Source organism: Natrix helvetica (assembly GCF_964273705.1).
Source record: "Natrix helvetica genome assembly, chromosome: 2".
Lineage (NCBI taxonomy): Eukaryota > Metazoa > Chordata > Lepidosauria > Squamata > Natricidae > Natrix > Natrix helvetica.
In genome coordinates, this window is record NC_138552.1 from 228,209,184 (window position 1) to 228,227,042 (window position 17,859).

Below are 17,859 nucleotides of genomic sequence, written 5' to 3' on the forward strand. Positions count from 1 at the left end.
GCATGCGCTGGCCAGCTGGTCTTCGGGTTTCCGGTGGTTCTGCATGCACAAAGACCAGCTGGCCAGTGTGCATGCGCACACTGGAAACTGGAAGAGCATTGGTGACGGCATGCATGCCCACAGAGAGGGCTCTGTGTGCCACCTCTGGTCATAGGTTCGCCATCACTGGCCTATATATTCTGCCCAAAAAACATTATCAATTAAATTTCTGATGGATGGTCTTATGACAGCCCTCCTTTCTAAAGTAGAGGCTTTTCCTTAGAGAAAGATGCCAGGAGAGTTTACTTGAAGAGTGTCATTAATTACAGTATATCAGTTTTAGATATAGATCAGCCTTCAAAATTAAATTTTAAAGTCTCCTCCTTTACAATAGAGGTGGGCCACTCTTTCTCTAAGTGTTCATCAGTTACCATTTCATTTATTCTGGAGAATAGATTATAGAGAATTATTCATTCTTGCTGCCTCTATTTGATTAACAGTGTATCTTTCTACTATGCATGTACTCAAACTCAGCCATAGTCAGTACTTGGAAGGATACAATGTAAATGCACAATGCCTAAAGTAAATATCTAAATTACATTATCTCTGCCAATCTACGCAATAAAGTTAAGCCTTATGATGCCTTTTTCACACCAAGTCAGAAGGAACCTTCACATGAACTGTGTAGCATTCTCATTTTTAATGGAAGTGAAATACTCAGTGATTGACATCACACGTATAATATTTATTTGTTCTAGTTGCATATAAAGAACAGTGAGTAAAATGTATGTAGCCACAAATAGAGTTCAACTGCTTGCCCATAGACAACACACATACTAATTTTTTCTCTTCTCTTTTGGGTTTTGGATCATTTGCAAGTTTAGCTGGCATATTTTTTAAATTAATGGTAATTATTTATTTAAGGCTCAATTACGTCAAGTAGTCCTACAGCCCAGCCTGCTGAAGTATTGCTGCAGGCAACTCCACCACATCGAAGGGCTCGATCTGCCGCTTGGTCTTACATCTTTCTACCTGAGGAAGCCTGGTGTGACCTTACAATTCATCTCCCTGCTGCAGTGTTGCTAAAAGAAATACATATTCAGCCACATCTTGCCTCTCTTGCAAGTAGGTATCTTCACAATACCTCATTTGTTGTTGTACAGTACAGAAAGTCTTTTGAAGTTGTATTACTGTGAGAAAATAAGAGTGCTGTTAACACAATCTGATTCTAGGTTCCCATCTTAAATATCTTAAAACATGCTGGCTGTAGGCCAAATAATGTACAGTTTTAAATCTATTGTAAAATTCATACTTGGAAGAAAGGATCTGACTTAAAAGAACTGACAAAGTTCTAGAAGCTAAAGTAGACAACTTTCAAAATTCTTTTGTTTATTATCAACATTATATAGAGTGTAGAAAACAAATAAAAAATTAGAAGTCATAAGATAAAAAGAAAAATAGCTATAAATAGTTTACATTGAAACTATTCACTGTACAGTACTTATCCACACCTTTCTGCCCTCTAATCTATCCATGTTTCTGCTATGTTTCTACACTACACCATTTGAAATGTAAGTTTATGATCTTTTCTTAATTTAGTGTTAGTTTTAGTTTTCTTGGAGAGAGAAACTCCTTACATTTAATAACTTCATTCATTGATGTACCTTTTTTAATTTGACCTACACATACCAGCTATTTCTCTTATTGGTTTTGAGTAACTATCTTATTTGGCTCTCCCTTTCATTATAGTTTTACCTACTTCCTCATTTTGAGAAGATTTCTACACTCGAATGTGTTAGTGCATATAATCAGTTGCAGATATTAATAGCAGCCATTTGTTTCAGATAATCTCAATACTTGTTTATTACAAGGCTTAATATTTTATGCGTCAGTTTTGGAAGCCTGACATGAGGATTGCAATTCCCTCTTCCTTTTGTTAGTTCCATAACCAACTGTTCCAGGTGCTATGAGTGTGTGCAGACATATGCCACAAGATTTCATGGTTTTACTTATACAATAGCATATAGACTCATATATCGCCCTATAGTCCTTTGCAGCACTCTCTGAGTGGGTTACCATGTAAGCATTATTTGTATATTGCCCCAACAATCTGCGCTTTTGTTTTACCCATCTTGGAAAGGTGGAAAGCTATTGCCATTCCATATGTGAATACTTGTATTTATTTCATGTTTTAAAGTAATGCAACTGACATCTGTAAATTGTGTCCTACATATAAATATATGTGAACATTCTATCTCTACAGCATGCCCTTCTTCGGTATCTGTTGAAATAAGTGCAGATGGGGTGAACATGTTACCTTTATCAACACCTGTTATCACAAGTGGTCTTACCTATATAAAAATACAACTTGTGAAAGCTGAAGTTGCCTCAGCTGTGTGTCTTCGCCTTCATCGCCCACGGGATGCTAGCACATTAGGACTATCTCAGATTAAACTACTTGGACTCACTGCCTTTGGTAACACTTCGTCTGCAACAGTCAATAATCCATTCCTTCCTTCTGAAGACCAGGTATCTAAAACAAGGTATGTTTTATCAGTAGCAATATCAGATTAATTCATTTTTCCTATATGAAAAAGTTTTGCTATGTTGTAAGACTTAATGGATATTATTATTCATACTGTCCCTCAAGAAGAACCTCAGGCTTAGCAGGGGAGAGGGAATTGTGTGGCATTATGTCGACTCACATTTCTCTAAATATCATTCCAAGTATTACAATTGGGCTTGAAAATAGACTTCCAGTTGCAGTTTTTATACAGATTACATCTGTTCCTGTAATGATATTTGAGAAAGTCTAGGAGAGAGAGCAAAGAGACTCTGCTAGGAAACAAACAGATAAGAGACTGCATAGATCACAATTGGATAAGTGGGTGGGACAAGATGCTGAGAAGAGATCCTCCCTAATTTCTCAGGCAGTAATGAAAATGGTGGGCATAGTGTATTTTCAGCCTTGCAAGATTCTGTTAATGTAGTTTTATAATAAAGTAGAAATAGCTTATAGATCTCCTGTCTGGCTACCTAGTAAGGCTGACAGTCCTCTATGGCCACTAGACTTCAACAAATATTTGAATTTTTTGAAGTTTGTTGGCTTAATATATAACCCTTTAATGGTTACTGCCCCTCCTTTGTTCATTTTCTGAAATCTCTAATATCTTTTCCACTAATTAGATTTGTGGAATAACCGTAAATAATTCATTTCTGTTCAGCAAGCGTTGGATTATAAATTTAGGCCTCACAGACAATTTGGAAGGTATGAAGAATCAAACTTTTGACAAGTTCAGAGGATATTTTTTTATGCTCTGTACTTTTAAAATGTGGATGTTAAAAGTTTCATACCATTCTCGTTGTAATTCATACCAAGGTGGCCTACAGCATAAACAATCCTAGCCTGCAATTTTGATTTGAGGAGCTGTGAACAGGGTTAACCTAATCCTAACTTCTGAACCTTCAAGTCTGCATATCTCAAAGAGGGGTTTTCTTTCAAAAGAAATACTGTAGTTATTTTCATATATTTTTAATACATTGGATAAACCTGGAAAAGGGGAACAGTACTTTCGGTTTTACACTCCAACTTACATAACAATTACGTTTTGTGTTGAAGTCAAGATGGCATCTGTTTAAATTGTACTTCTGTCTTTTCCAGCATTGGATGGTTAAGGCTACTGCATCATTGCCTCACTCACATAAGTGATTTAGAAGGAATGATGGCTAGTGCTGCAGCACCTACGGCCAACCTGTTGCAGACCTGTGCTGCTCTCCTGATGTCACCATACTGTGGCATGCATTCTCCAAATATTGAGGCTGTGCTTGTAAAAATTGGACTTCAGTCCACTAAAATAGGCCTCAAGCTAATTGACATTCTTTTAAGAAATTGTTCTGCCTCTGGGAGTGACCCTACAGGTAAGAGAATAATTTGATCTCTTTCTAGTTTTAAGCTTGGGGAGACTTCCGCTCACAAAAAGGAAGTTGTATTAGTAGATTATCATGCATTTACATATAGTGAGTTTTGAAAATTTGGTAGCTATGTTTTCAAACTAATTATCATGAGTAGAAACATGGGAAAACATTGTTTTTCTTAAATAAAATTATTAAAATATTTTGGCAGACCAGCAAATTATATGTGCATTGTCCTTAGTGTTTTGTTTTGTTTTTACTTTGTTTATATGAGAAGATTTGAATAGCCCGTTACTGTTTGGAAGATTAAATGGCCTGTCTTCTGACTCCACAATTGACATTCTCTATCAGCTTGGGACAACTCAGGACCCTGGAACAAAAGAAAGGTAAATATTTTCTTTTTAAATAGCTATACAAATGTGAAATCTATAGATTTTATCCTTCCTTCTTCACAACCATATCTCTGTGATCTAATTTGGCTGAAACTAACAAATTTGGCATTTGCGAATTAGAACAAGATTTGCTTTTACTCGGCAGTATAGATAGCATCCTCCTTTTTGACTTTGAGTTTCTTGTCAATAAGATAAAGTATATTAAAATCTCAAATGTTAGGAATGGATAAACCCTGTGAGGGCCACCTGTATGTGTGAATCACTGAACATAAAGACAAGATATAAAAGTCAGAATAAATTGATTTTAGGCATTTGTGATATTGTTTGTTTGTTGCAAGATGCCCAGAGTCATTGAAAGACAGGCACCTTACAAGTTTAATAAATTGTGGTTGGTCACACAGTCAGCCAGATGTTTAGAATAGATTTGATATGTTTATCCACCTATGAAGTCTTCCCCAAGAACTTAGAATAAGCAGACACTGTTACTGAATTATTTTGAAATAATTTTTAGTTTGAGATATTTTTAGCTTGTGTGCTGGTTTAAAATTTGTTTTTTCTCCTTCATTCATATTTTCTCAAAACTGTTTCACAGTATTGTTACTATGTATTGCTATTGTGATTTTTTTGTGTGTTTTTGTTTTTTTCTATGTGTGTCACCAAGAGTCATTTTGATAACGGCTGCATAGAAATAGATTCAATAAAGGGCTCCTACCCTCATAGCCTTCCAGAAAGCTGTGAAAACTTGTCATTTATCCTAGCTATTGGACTAGAATGGGGAGGAACTGATGGATATTAGGCCGCCATGGTGGGAATGTATGAGGGATATTACTGTTTAAATTGTTTTTCTGGTGATCTACTTAGGATTATTATAAATAAGACAGGTGGCCATGTAAGTTTTACAAATAAATAAATATACCTACCATATGCCTTCTTAATGTATTTCCATCTTCTAGAATTCAAGCTTTGTTGAAGTGGGTCAGTGATTCTGCAAGAGTTGCAGCCATGAAAAAAAGTGGCCGAGTTAACTATGTCTGTCCAAACAGTTCAACAAGAGAATACGGTCTTCTCATGCCATCTCCTTCACATTTGCATTGTGTAGCAGCAATTTTATGGCATAGCTATGAATTGCTTGTGGAATATGACTTGCCAGCATTATTGAACAGAGAACTCTTTGAGTAAGTAGCCAATGCATTAGTTTTACTAAGCGATAGAGGTCTGGACTAGAATTTCATGTTTTTTAAAATCTCTGCAGTGCTTGAGCGCCACAAACACTCAAGTACTTAAACATAAATTGCTGGTGTAATAACTATTCACAAAAAATGGCTTTCCCAATGAGACTACCGATCCTTTGCTCTTTTATGTATAGGTTTTACTGATTTTTTTTCATACGTTTTTGACAAAAAGCTGGTACAAGTAGTCTTCAACTTACAACCATTTGCTTAGCAACCATTCAAAGTTGTAGGTCACTTTGTTCAAATAGTACTGAGCAAAGTGACATACAACCGTTTTTCACACTTGTTGACCTTGCAGTATCCCCATGGTCTCGTGATCAATTTGGATGCTTGGCAACTGACGTATATTTATGACCATTGCAGTGCCCCAAGGTCATGTGATCAACTTTTGTGACCTTTTGACAATATCAATAAGGAAGCCAGATTCTCTTAACAACCATGTTACTAATTTAATAACTGAGGCAAGAAAGGTCATAAAATGGGGCAAAACTAAGTTAACTTTTCCTTAGCAACAGAAACTTTGGACTCAATTGTTGTCATAAATCGAGGACTCCCTGTACTGTAATTTTTTTTTTAAATGCACAAAGCTAAGTGACTGTCTGTTACAATGATTATCATTCAGAAATATGGACCTAGTTTTCCATATTCGTTCATAATCTAATAGGATTTTCCTCTTTGCTTGGACAATGTCTGTATCTCTTGTGGAAGAGTCCTTTCAGTTTTCACTTGAAATGTGGGTATTTTCCAAGATGCAGTAAATGCTTTGATTCTGTACTAGTACAGGCCAGTGGCAAAGGTTCTATAACTGCAATTCTAGAACAAGTCTATTTACCTACAAAAACATGCTTTTCTTAGGAAATGTTAATTTCAGAATTTCAGTTTAGACATTTACTGCTCTTAATTGGCAGGCCCAGTCCCTCTTAAGGCAGTAATTTATTTTGTGGCATAAAAATATAAGAAACTTAACTGTACAAAGATTTTCAGTGGGATATGCATTCAAATAAACCCCAAGTCCCGAATAGAAATAGGATGGTTTGGCCTGAATCTTCAGTATCTTTAGATAATGAAGAAGGAATCTGCAGCAATCAAGGTCTGTAGCTAAGCTGCGGGAAAACTTCATCAAATTTATAGTTCCAGAGCCTCAAAGTAATGTAAATTGGAGACAATAATACTTTGAGGGGAAAAAAGAATTTGTGTGAAAATTATCTGAAATATTAGATTTAATTGATTTTATGTCTCCCTTTTTATTTGCTGGCATAAGCTTTTTAGAAATTTCTTGTGTTGTTCTTCAACTATTATGGCAAACCAGTAGCTATTGGCTTCAGTAACTTCCCTGGTGACTCAAAATCCATATTATCAATACTTAGTCATGCAGTCTGATTTAAATAGAATGATTGAATTCAAGGCTAGCTTATGTGTCATTAATATATATGGTTTTCTAATTAGTTTTTTCTTTCTCCTTAGGTCTCTGTTTAATTGGTCCATGTCTCTTCCGTGCAATGTGGTTTTGAAGAAAGCTGTTGACAGTCTCCTTTGTTCTATGTGCCATATTCATCCAAGTTATTTTTCCTTACTCATGGGGTGGATGGGTATTACTCCTCCCCCTATCCAGTTGCAACACAGACTGTCCATGACAGATGACAGCAAAAAACAGGATCTTACTTCGTCTTTAACTGATGACTCTAAAAATGCACAAGCTCCCCTTGCACTAACTGAATCGCACTTGGCCACTCTTGCTGCCTCATCACAGTCTCCTGAAGCTATTAAACAGCTATTGGACTCAGGGTTGCCCTCCCTCCTTGTAAGAAGCCTTGCAAGTTTTTGCTTTAACCATACTTCTGCCTCTGATTTCAGTACTCCATCAACAGACAATTCCCAAGATAGGATCAGAAGACACCACATTCCGCAGCATTTTCATAAAATGCCCATCACAGCAGATTTAGTTGCTCCTGTACTCAGATTCTTGACAGACGTTGGAAACAGCAACCTTATGAAGGACTGGTTAGGTGGCTCTGAAGTCAATCCACTATGGACAGCACTTTTATTTCTACTCTGCCATTCTGGTGCTACTTCTGGAGGACATGCTGCAGCACCACAACAACAGAATAGTGCTAGATCTACTTTGCTTACTTCAGCTTCAGGAACAGGACTGACTACTCAGCAGAGAACAGCAATTGAAAATGCTACAGTTGCATTTTTCTTGCAGTGTATTTCTTGCCATCCTAATAATCAAAGATTGATGGCTCAGGTAATCTGAATAGTCCATGTAGCATAAAATATCACTTTAGCTGGATTTGAAGGACTGGTTGAGAGCTTCATTTTCTGAGAATTCCTTGTGGTATGGCTAACTCTTCTATTCTGGCACCTATGATGAGATCAGAATTCAGTAAATATACAGAACAACACAGTAACCTTACAGAATAAAGATCTTGGAACTGCTGAGATTCTTATGCTACTGTATAACATGGCAAGCAACTTCAAGAACAGACGTAGCAATAGCAAATTTTACTACAGATCAGAATGGGTTCTAGCTGTGTTAGGGATCGAGTATGGTCTGTTTCAAGGTCTAGGCACTAGGTAGGGTTGGAATAGCCCATTCCAACAGTGGAATGTGAGTTTAGCGAAGTTCCTGTAGATATATTCTGAAGGACCTGGTGTAAGAGTTATGAAGGGGAAAAATTGGTGAAACCGATAGATCAACAAACGTATGCCCTATTGTAGATACAACTAAGTAAATATTCATAATTATAGCTCATGAATACTTAGAATTCTGTCTGAATTTTTTTCTCCATTCCTTCATAGGTTCTTTGTGAACTCTTCCATTCCTCTCCTCAAAGAAGCAATCTCCCAACATCTGGAAATATTTCAGGGTTTATTAGAAGGCTTTTTTTGCAGCTGATGCTGGAGGATGAAAAAGTGACAATGTTTCTTCAATCACCTTGCCCAGTAAGTTTTCTCTCCACATTCACTGTACCACTATTACCTACCCTCATTGCTAGGTAAAACTCACAGTAGATACAAAAATAAAGCTTCATCATATCAGTTTCTACTAAAAAGAAAATATTAAAATGTATTTTTCCAGCCCTGTTGATATAGATTAGCCTTGCCCAACCAGTAACTACATATTACACAGTTCTTTTACAATATACATAGTTATTCCAAATTTATTCATAATCATTAATTCTGTAAGTTATCCATATGCATAATCCTGTTCTATATAATTCCTTATACTAAAATTTAGATAATAACCTTGAAATCATAAGGTGCAAAAGGGGAAGAGTGTATAGGCTTCTCATATCTTGACAAATCCTATATTTTACCATCTGTTAATATTAATTATGCCTCAATTTCTAGTGTAATAATTTCCCTGTTAATTACTTAATCCAATTGCCATTCATTGCTCCTGAATAATGGGATCATCTCTATTGCTTATATTCTTTGTTGTGTAGCGTGTTCCTTTCCTTTTCAAGTAAAGAAGTTTAGAATATCCGTTTCATCTTGGTAGCTGTTCATTGTAAATCACAGTAATTAATCTCTTTCTGAAATTTTTTTTGTAATGCTTTAATAGAAACAGTATGCCCTATTTCTTTTAATAACTCAAGGTCACAAAAACTGTGCACAAAGATTCTGTGCTTTTCAGAATTATTAATTAGGTAATGTGGCAAACAAGGTCCTGGACTCTTTATTTAATTACTGTCTCAAAATAAAATCTGGGAGTGGAATTCAGTTATACTGTACAAAATGATATTTTGAGACTGCTCTAATTTAGATATTTCTCATCTCATTTGTAAGCTGTTGAAATACTCTGAATTAAATTGCGTTCTATAACTAGCATCCATTACAGTTTGTTTATGTATTTCATTTTTATTTATTTATTTATACCTCAAATAAATCAACTCTGATTGGCCTATAGCAATAATATAAAAGAACAAATGCAAAAACATAAAATTCACATTAAGAGATAAATATAAAAATTAGGCAAAGAGTGGGTAAAAATGGCTGCTTTGGCAATGGAGCCATCTAAGCATGTCTCCTGTTCCCAGGCCTGATAAATATAATCAGGTCTTTAGACATTTCCAGAATGACAAAAGGGATGGAGCTACAGGCCAGCAGCAAGTCTTTTGTTCCTGTTATCTCTCTTCTGCCACTTGGCACATTGAGATGCTAGTGCCTGGAACCAAGTTGGAGGAAAGTGTTGGTCTTTAGAGAGCTAGCCCTGAGTACTCCACACCCATTTTTTTTTAAATAAAGATCATTTGTTTTGGGGTGGTTCCTGGACAGGATACTCTTTCTATTGCTATTGGCAAATATCTCCAGTCCCAGAAAGAGTGATCTGATCAAAAGAACCAATTTCTCCCTCCCCAGCCAGCCACTCCTCAAAAGAAACTTTAATGCTACCTTTCCCAAAAGCTTATCCTGTCCAGAAATCCTCAAAACAAAAGATCTTTGAAGAAAAAGGAAGTGAACCGGGGTATTGGATAGTCCATGTGCAGCTTCTTCCAAACTTGACTTGGAACACAAGCATTTCAGAGTCTGCCTCCCTGTTTGCCTTCTTTTTCCCCCCCTCATTATTTTTGGCCAAGCTTTGAAAAGTGAAGAGATTCAGAAAAGCTCCCACCCATCCCATCTGTCCTCGGATTGTTCAGTTTGCTGGGGATTTGACCCTTTGGGACATGCTGTTCACTGCTGGTGTGCTGCTCCTAAGAGGGGAGGAGAAGAGAGAGTGCAAAAAGAGGGAGATGGGGAGGCAGATCTGCATGCTGGGTGCATGGACAGGTTTGGAAAGGAGATGACAGGGACAGAAGCCACAGCTCAGCTGAGTGTGCATATGTGTATAGGGGAGGAGACAGAACAGGAAAAGAATGGGCATCTGTTGCTGATAAAGCTTCTGGATACTCTTCAAGGGGAGCTTCATGGAGACCATGCTGCAGTAATCCAGTATGGAGGTGATCAGTGCATGAGTGACTGTAAGCAGAGACTGCCAATGCAGGAATGGACTCAATTGGTGCACAAGATGAAACTGTGCAAAAGTCCTCCCAGCCATAGTTTCATTGAGCAGGAGTTGTAAATCTAGAGGGAATCCCACCTTCTACACAAACAAACACTATGAAATGTTTATGGCCTTTTAATTTCAAAATCCTTAAAACAATTTTTATGTTTCTTAACTTTTAGTTGTATAAAGGTAGAATTAATGCTACCAGCCACGTAATTCAACATCCAATGTATGGGGCAGGACATATGTTCCGTACTCTTCTATTGCCAGTCTCAACAACCCTGGCAGAGGTTCTTGATCGTGTATCAGGTAAGTTGCTTTTATTAAATAGGTATTTTTTTATTATAGTGTATGGAAAGTTATTTTATTTCATGTATAAATTTATTGCTCAATGCGGAATTTTCCATGGTGGAATGTATAATAAAAGGGTGTATTTATATCAGAGCTGAAGAGTACATTTGTATTATTCTAAAATACACTTTATTTTAACAGTCTTACAGCAGGTTCATAAAGTGACTTAACATTTAAGAACCAGATACTGCTCAAAACTCATATTTAGAAAGATGCTATAAATAGAGAAAAATATTTCACCAATATATTACTACTAATTTAGAAGGCAGTGTAGCAACATGGGACCTGTTGGTTTGAATTACAGCACCCATTATTCATAGTTACAAGACAGAGGTGAGGTTTGTGCAAGACAAATTTGACCGGCTTTAGAATATACAATAATGTAATGAATATATTCAAGTTGCACCAATTCCACCTTATTTTCTTCCTATTTATCAGATATCAATACTGAATGACTCTTGTACATGTATGCATATTAGTGCTGTGCAAGACTTGCAAAAGAAGTACTTCACAATGCACACACCACCTCTCTTTGATAATAGTATCTCTTTTGCAGGCTTATGTGCCTGTTGAAAGCTGTTCTTGGCCTTCTCTGCATACATGTCCGCATACAGCCACTTCATTTTGTTGCAAAGCATCTCTTTCAAATACTTACTACGGCCCTAGTATGTGTGTGTGTGTGTACACCTTTAGATACATAAATAATTAAATAGTAATGCTTTCTACATAATATAATATTTTGTTTGCAGATACTCCTAGCATAACAGCAAAATTAATTAGTGAACAAAAAGAAGACAAGGAAAAAAAGAATTACGAAGAAAAAGAGAAAGTTAAAGCAGACAGTGGGTTTCAGGACAATTACAGTGTTGTTGTTGCATCTGGTATGTCTAATTTTATGTCAAGTTACCATACCTGATTGGGATAGTATGAGGAATAGTAAGCTAACTTTAATATTAAATTTAAAGCATCTTTTTAAAAACAGTGTTAGCCATCTTGATCCTTTGCATTCATTGGCCAGAAGATTGGAGCATGGTAATTTACAACTTGCTGAATTAAAGTTAAGCCACGTGTTCAAGCAAAGGTGAATGAGGCACTGGATGTAGCATTAGACAAAGGGAATCCCAAACATTTTTCATCATCACTAGAGTCTACAACTCTCTCCTGCCTTCCAGAAGAAATAACAGAAAAGACCCCAAAAAAATCTAAATGGAGATAGGCTGAGAAGAGGGATAACAAAACTAAATGAAGATGGGGCATGAGATATTAATAATTGGATAAGGAAGAAAAATACAGTTTGCCCTTTACTTGTGTAGTCTGAATTCAATGTTAGACATAAGGAAAATGCATGTAAAATCCTGGGATAGAAGATGCTTTGCAGTGAAGTTTGGTGAGGCAGAAGTTGCTTCTCTCTTGCAACAATCTGCTGGATTTTGAGGATATAATATAATGCCTCCGTCTATTCAAAAGTAGTTATGTAGGTTATTGTCACTCTTACAAATACAGTGGTGCTTACATGTTTGGGAACCCTTTTGAATTTTCAATATTTCTGCTCAAATATGACTTAAAATGTGATCTATTTTCCACACAAGTCCTAAAACTGAAGAGAACTCAATTAAGAACAATACTGCACTAACATGTTTTACAGATGGGATAAGGTTCTCATGCTAGAATGTAGCATTCACCGTTCACAAAATATAACTCTTTGCATTTAAGCCCAAAAGTTGTGTTTTGGTCTCATCCATCGACAAAATATTATTTCAATAGTTCCAAAGGTGCTTTTTCAAGAGGCAACTGGACTTCCTGGTTTGAAAATCTGGAGCTGTGCTTTCTGCATCATACTTTCAATGTTGAGCACAGGCGCAGGCTGTTGGGGATGATTCTGTGCTGTCTGAATCACAAACTGAAGCGCAAATTGTTCCTGTAGTCTACAATTTTTCTGGATATCCGTTCATAGTCCCTCACCATTTGAAGGGTGTTCATCCCAAAGTGCATAGCTAAATGTCTATGGAGATTCTTAGTCATCCAGGTCATGGTTGTCCCAAAGGTAGATAACTGGTCCAGAAAGTCCAGTTGGCTCTTGAAAAAGCACCTTTGGGACAACTATGACCTGGATGACTGAGAATCTCCATAGACATTCTTTCAATGGCCACCTGGATTATTCATGTGGTCTTTTTTTGTTTGTTTGCTTGCTTTTTGAGAGAGGGGTGGGGTGAGTATTGGCTGTCTCCTTTTAGCCCAGTCATGCATACCTTGTTGCTCAGTGTTCTCCTGATGAAGGTCTCATGAACACTGACATTCCAAGTGCAAGAGAGGCCTTTAGTTCCTTAGATGTTACCCTGAGCTTCTTTGAGATTTCCCTGATTATTACGCACCTTGCTTTTTGGTGTAATCTTGGTTGTCCAACTACTCTTGGGGAGGGTAATAATGGTGCTAAATTTTCTCTAATTGTACACAATCCGCCTGACATTGGACTGATGGAGTCCAAACGCTGTGGCAATAGTTTTATAACCTTTTCCAGCCTTTTCCATCAACATCTGTTTTTCAAAGATTCTCAGATATCTCCTTTTATTCAGGCCATGACATACTCCCATGTACCTGGGTTGTGAAGGTTGGCTTTAATAGTGAACACCCAGACACCTGTTCTTTAAATAAGGCAGGCTCTCCCAAACTCACATATCATTCCATTGATTGAATTTTCTTTTGCTGTCTTGCTAGAGGTTCACATACTTTTCCCAAACATAAATATATAGCCTTGTATCATTTCCCTGAAAAAAATAAAGGAATAAGTATAATGAGTTTTGTTGAATTGAGCTCTCTTTATCTAGTTTTATAACCTGTATGGAGAACAGGTCATGTTTTGGTTATATTTATGCAGAAATATTGAACGTTTTAAAACGCTTCACTAACTTTTAAGCAACAGTGTAAATACTGTTGAGTTGCATTGCAAATTGTATTAAATGTAACACTTCATTTTCATTATAGGTTTGAAATCTCAGTCAAAAAGAGCTGTATCGTCCACACCACCTCGTCCACCTTCAAGACGAGGGAGAGTGGTGACAGATAAAGTAGGCAGCTCTGCCACAGGAAATGATTCTTCCAGCAAAACTATTAGTGTTCCTGTTTTTCACCTGTATCATAAGCTGCTACCAGGTAGTTTTCGGCTTTTTTTTTATTAGACCATGTTTTTCAAGAATGCTGAGGTACATAAAATGATGTTGAAGACTTACAAGGATCTGCACATTTTCTCGGATTCATTGTAGAGAAACCTTGGTTTGAAATGAGTTTCCTAATTATATGAAATAGTCCTATGAAACATTGTATCTATACGCTTGTAACCTTAGCATTATAAATATATCTAGTGTTCATGGATAAATTTACAGTTGAATCAGTTATTTGATGCAATATATGATACAATGTAGTAAGCTCTTTGGATAAATATGTGTTGATCACATTTTATTAAGCAAGTATTGTAATAACATTTAAGTATTTATCCAAATTAATATTGTATGTGTAGTTTTTAAAGGAGGTCCTTGGCTTATAACTATTCTTTTAGTAATTGTTCAGTTATGATTGCGGCAAAAAAAATGACTTATAACCGGTCCTCTTACTTACAACTGTCACAGTATCCTTGTGGTCACATGATCAAAATTCATTGTTGGCAACTAGCATGTATTGGCAACTAGCATGTATTGGCAACTAGCATGTATTGGCAGGGTCATGTGATTTCCATTTGCAACATTCATAGGGGACCTCTGACAAAGTCAGGAGGAGAAGCCGAGTTCACTTAATGACCTTGGCAAAAAAGGTCATAAAATTGGGTGTGACTCATTTAATGAGTTAGCAATGGAAATTTTAATCCCAATTGTTGTTATAAGCCAAAGACTACCTGTAGCATAGGTTTTTTTTCAATATTACTGGAAAATCTGTGAAAGGAAGCTCCACCTTGCTTAAGGATGTGCTGCAACTATAGGAACTGATTGCCCAGAAAATGAAAAAGACAAAAGTTGCTTATTCATTATGTTAATGATAATTGCTTATTTAAGTTATGATTTGAATTTATCAGTTAAATGCCAATTTAGAGCTTCTTGTAACATCATGTGATTTAGGTCAGCCGCTGCCACCTGAGATGACCCTTGCCCAACTTTTGACTCTGTTGTATGACCGCAAACTTCCTCAAGGATACCGATCTATAGACTTGGCAGTTAAGCTTGGCTCGAAGGTCATCTCGGACCCTAGTCTTTCAAAAACAGATTCATTCAAGCGCCTACACACTGAAAAAGGTATACTTAGAATTGTCTTTATATGGACACTGTTTTTTTGCTCTGGTTGTTTGAATGATATATAAATGTGGAAACTTACATAAAGTTATTGAAAATTTATATATATATAAATATATATGCTGGTTTTGTTCTATTCGGGTCTTTTCCCGTGTAAGGTTGAGAATGTCTTTGCAACGTTTCGGCAGGATCTCACCTGCCATCTTCAAGCGTGGGCTTAAAATGTGATCGGAGCTGCCGTCTTTCTGTAAGTCTTGGTGGGAGGGGATGGGGTGCTGGCTTTGTTTCAGTAAGTGGAATGATTGGTTGTGTGGTTGTATCATGATTGGTAGATTGGTGCTGATTGGTGCAGGCTGTGTGTGCATTGTTGTTTTGTATTGTAACGGCTTGGGTGGTGGGTGGTGTTCGTTTGTTGGCTAGGGCTGGTTTCCAGATGTTTGGTAGGTGGGAGGATGGCACGCTTGAAGATGGCAGGTGAGATCCTGCCGAAACGTTGCAAAGACAATCTCAACCTTACACGGGAAAAGACCCAAATACAACAAAACCAGCATACCTACACCCGTGAAAATCTACGAAAACAAATAAATATATATACATACACACACACACACACATACACACACCTGTGTGTGTGTACACATCTGGCCTGACTTGACCTTCCCATCACAAGATCTCCTGACCAAACAAAGCCCTTATAAGCAAAGAACACCAACAGTGACATATCCTAAACTGTGCTGAAAATGTTACCTAGTCTGGTAACAAAACGTTTGAAAACCAACCCACAAAATAAAATCCAAGGGCTAATCAAGTTGCTACTGTAGAATACGTGAAATGGCAGTCCAAGTTGTTTCCTAGCAGCTGACCTATATAAAAATTGTGAAAAGTAATAATTGCTTTACTTTTTAATAGGAATTTTAAAACACTATTTCAGGCTTGAAATACTTCTAAAATGACTGATCACAAAATTATTCCAGTTCAAATCAGTTCAATTCTATTAACATTTTGCACAGTCTTCTTGTCCCATTTTATGCACAATGCTATATCCTACATCATGCCTAGCAAAAAAAAAAAATTGTCCCAAATATTATGGCAATCCTATTAGTAAAAATAGGGTGGCTATAAAAATAATAATAGTAAAGTTTCTAAATACAGAATTAAAATTCTCAAAGTATTTTCAGTATTTTTCTCTTGCCTCAGAAGCATAGAATTTCAGAATCTTCTCATTGCTTTTTTCATTGTTTTTGACAAACTACTTTCTAATTTTGTCTACCGTATTTTTCGGAGTATAAGACGAACCTTTTTCCCTCAAGAAAGAGGCTGAAAATCTGGATGCGCCTTATACACTGAATACAGCAATTTTTTGCCTCCTGAAACCCTGCCCCCTTCACCAAAATGGCCATGCAGAGCCTTTAGGAGGCTTTCTGAGTGCCGCTGGGGGGCGGGCAGAAATGAGTGAAAAACGGGCTGTTTTTTGCTTATTTCCCCCCCCCCAACCCACCAGGAGCACTCTACAAGCCTCCTAAAGGCTATGCATGCCCTTTTGGGGGTGGGAACGGGCCTGTTTTTGGGAGGTCTGCAGAGCGCAAAAACTTTTTTTTTAATTTGCCTCTTCAAAATCTTGGTGCATCTTCTACTCTAAAAAGTACGGTGTTTCTTCAGAGATATACAAGTGTTCTATTTGTCCAAACATATTTCTCCTACTTAATGTATACTATAGCTAAACGGTAGTGTGCTAGACTGTAAGTCTATAGTCTCTCTTAATAAATGTTATTTAATACTATTTTTATAAGTTTGATTATTTTTATGTATTATGTTATGCACAAATAGAGCATGCAGATTTATTGGGACCTTGTCCTGAAGATGAAGCAGTCACGCCAGTTGAAGAATGCATGGATACTGTGCTTGATGAATCTTTTCTTGATGCATGCCCTCTCCAGTCCCCATTGCAAGTTTTTGCTGGAATGGGTGGGTTGGCTCTCATTGCAGAAAGACTTCCTATGCTTTACCCAGATGTGATTCAACAAGTAAGTCAAAAGATACGTGTATAATTGACCTAATTAAAAGTTTAAAATCTATGAAAAGAATGGAACAGATGGATGGGCTTAATGGTGGCTAAGGTACTCAAAAGTATGCATTGTTGTTTCTATCTTGGCATTTAATAAACATTGGAATCAATATTCCAGTTAAGAATTGCATATAACTGTAAACCTCTATGTACCCTGCTTTAAAAAAATCTAGTGAATTTTACTTCTATAGAGATCGATTAATATAATGATTAAAAGTACCGGAATTATTCAGGGCTTGCTGATACAGAATCTGAGAATGTTCTAAAGCACTTTGTCTCAATTTTATTTCTTCATATTGTAAAAATGAGAAAATTTGCTATTGATACGTTCCATGATTTCAAAGTCGTATTTATGCCAGGTAATTGGAAAATGTCTCTTAACTTTGAATTAATGTAAAATAAGAAATTCAATATTGAAAACTGCCTCCAGATCTCTTAATGCCCATTTTTTATAGGGAAAGGCACAGAGACTTCTTCCACCTCTATTAGATAATTATTCTCCTGTTTTCTCACTTATATATTTAAAAATGAGAAAAATGAAACTTTACCCTGGAACATAATTTATCATAAATACACTGATAAATTATACATACGTTGGGTTTGTTTTTCAAAAATAACTGATTTTACTAATAAGTTACACACACACACACACACACAC

At 36.6% G+C, this 17,859-nt stretch overlaps 1 protein-coding gene across 7 annotated transcripts in view; it reads left to right on the top strand.

Moving 5' to 3' along the window:
* The window catches only part of BIRC6 (baculoviral IAP repeat containing 6), a 153,986-nt gene that overhangs the window by 85,555 nt on the left and 50,572 nt on the right, over window positions 1-17,859 (top strand). For all 7 annotated transcript variants that reach the window (XM_081943436.1, XM_081943438.1, XM_081943442.1 and 4 more), the window contains 12 exons: window positions 904-1,104; window positions 2,243-2,522; window positions 3,641-3,897; window positions 4,169-4,277; window positions 5,237-5,458; window positions 6,980-7,763; window positions 8,318-8,461; window positions 10,688-10,817; window positions 11,609-11,740; window positions 13,842-14,009; window positions 14,966-15,139; window positions 16,964-17,160. In XM_081943436.1, the coding sequence (XP_081799562.1) occupies window positions 904-1,104; window positions 2,243-2,522; window positions 3,641-3,897; window positions 4,169-4,277; window positions 5,237-5,458; window positions 6,980-7,763; window positions 8,318-8,461; window positions 10,688-10,817; window positions 11,609-11,740; window positions 13,842-14,009; window positions 14,966-15,139; window positions 16,964-17,160 (2,798 nt within the window). The remainder of the gene's footprint in view (window positions 1-903; window positions 1,105-2,242; window positions 2,523-3,640; window positions 3,898-4,168; window positions 4,278-5,236; window positions 5,459-6,979; window positions 7,764-8,317; window positions 8,462-10,687; window positions 10,818-11,608; window positions 11,741-13,841; window positions 14,010-14,965; window positions 15,140-16,963; window positions 17,161-17,859) is intronic.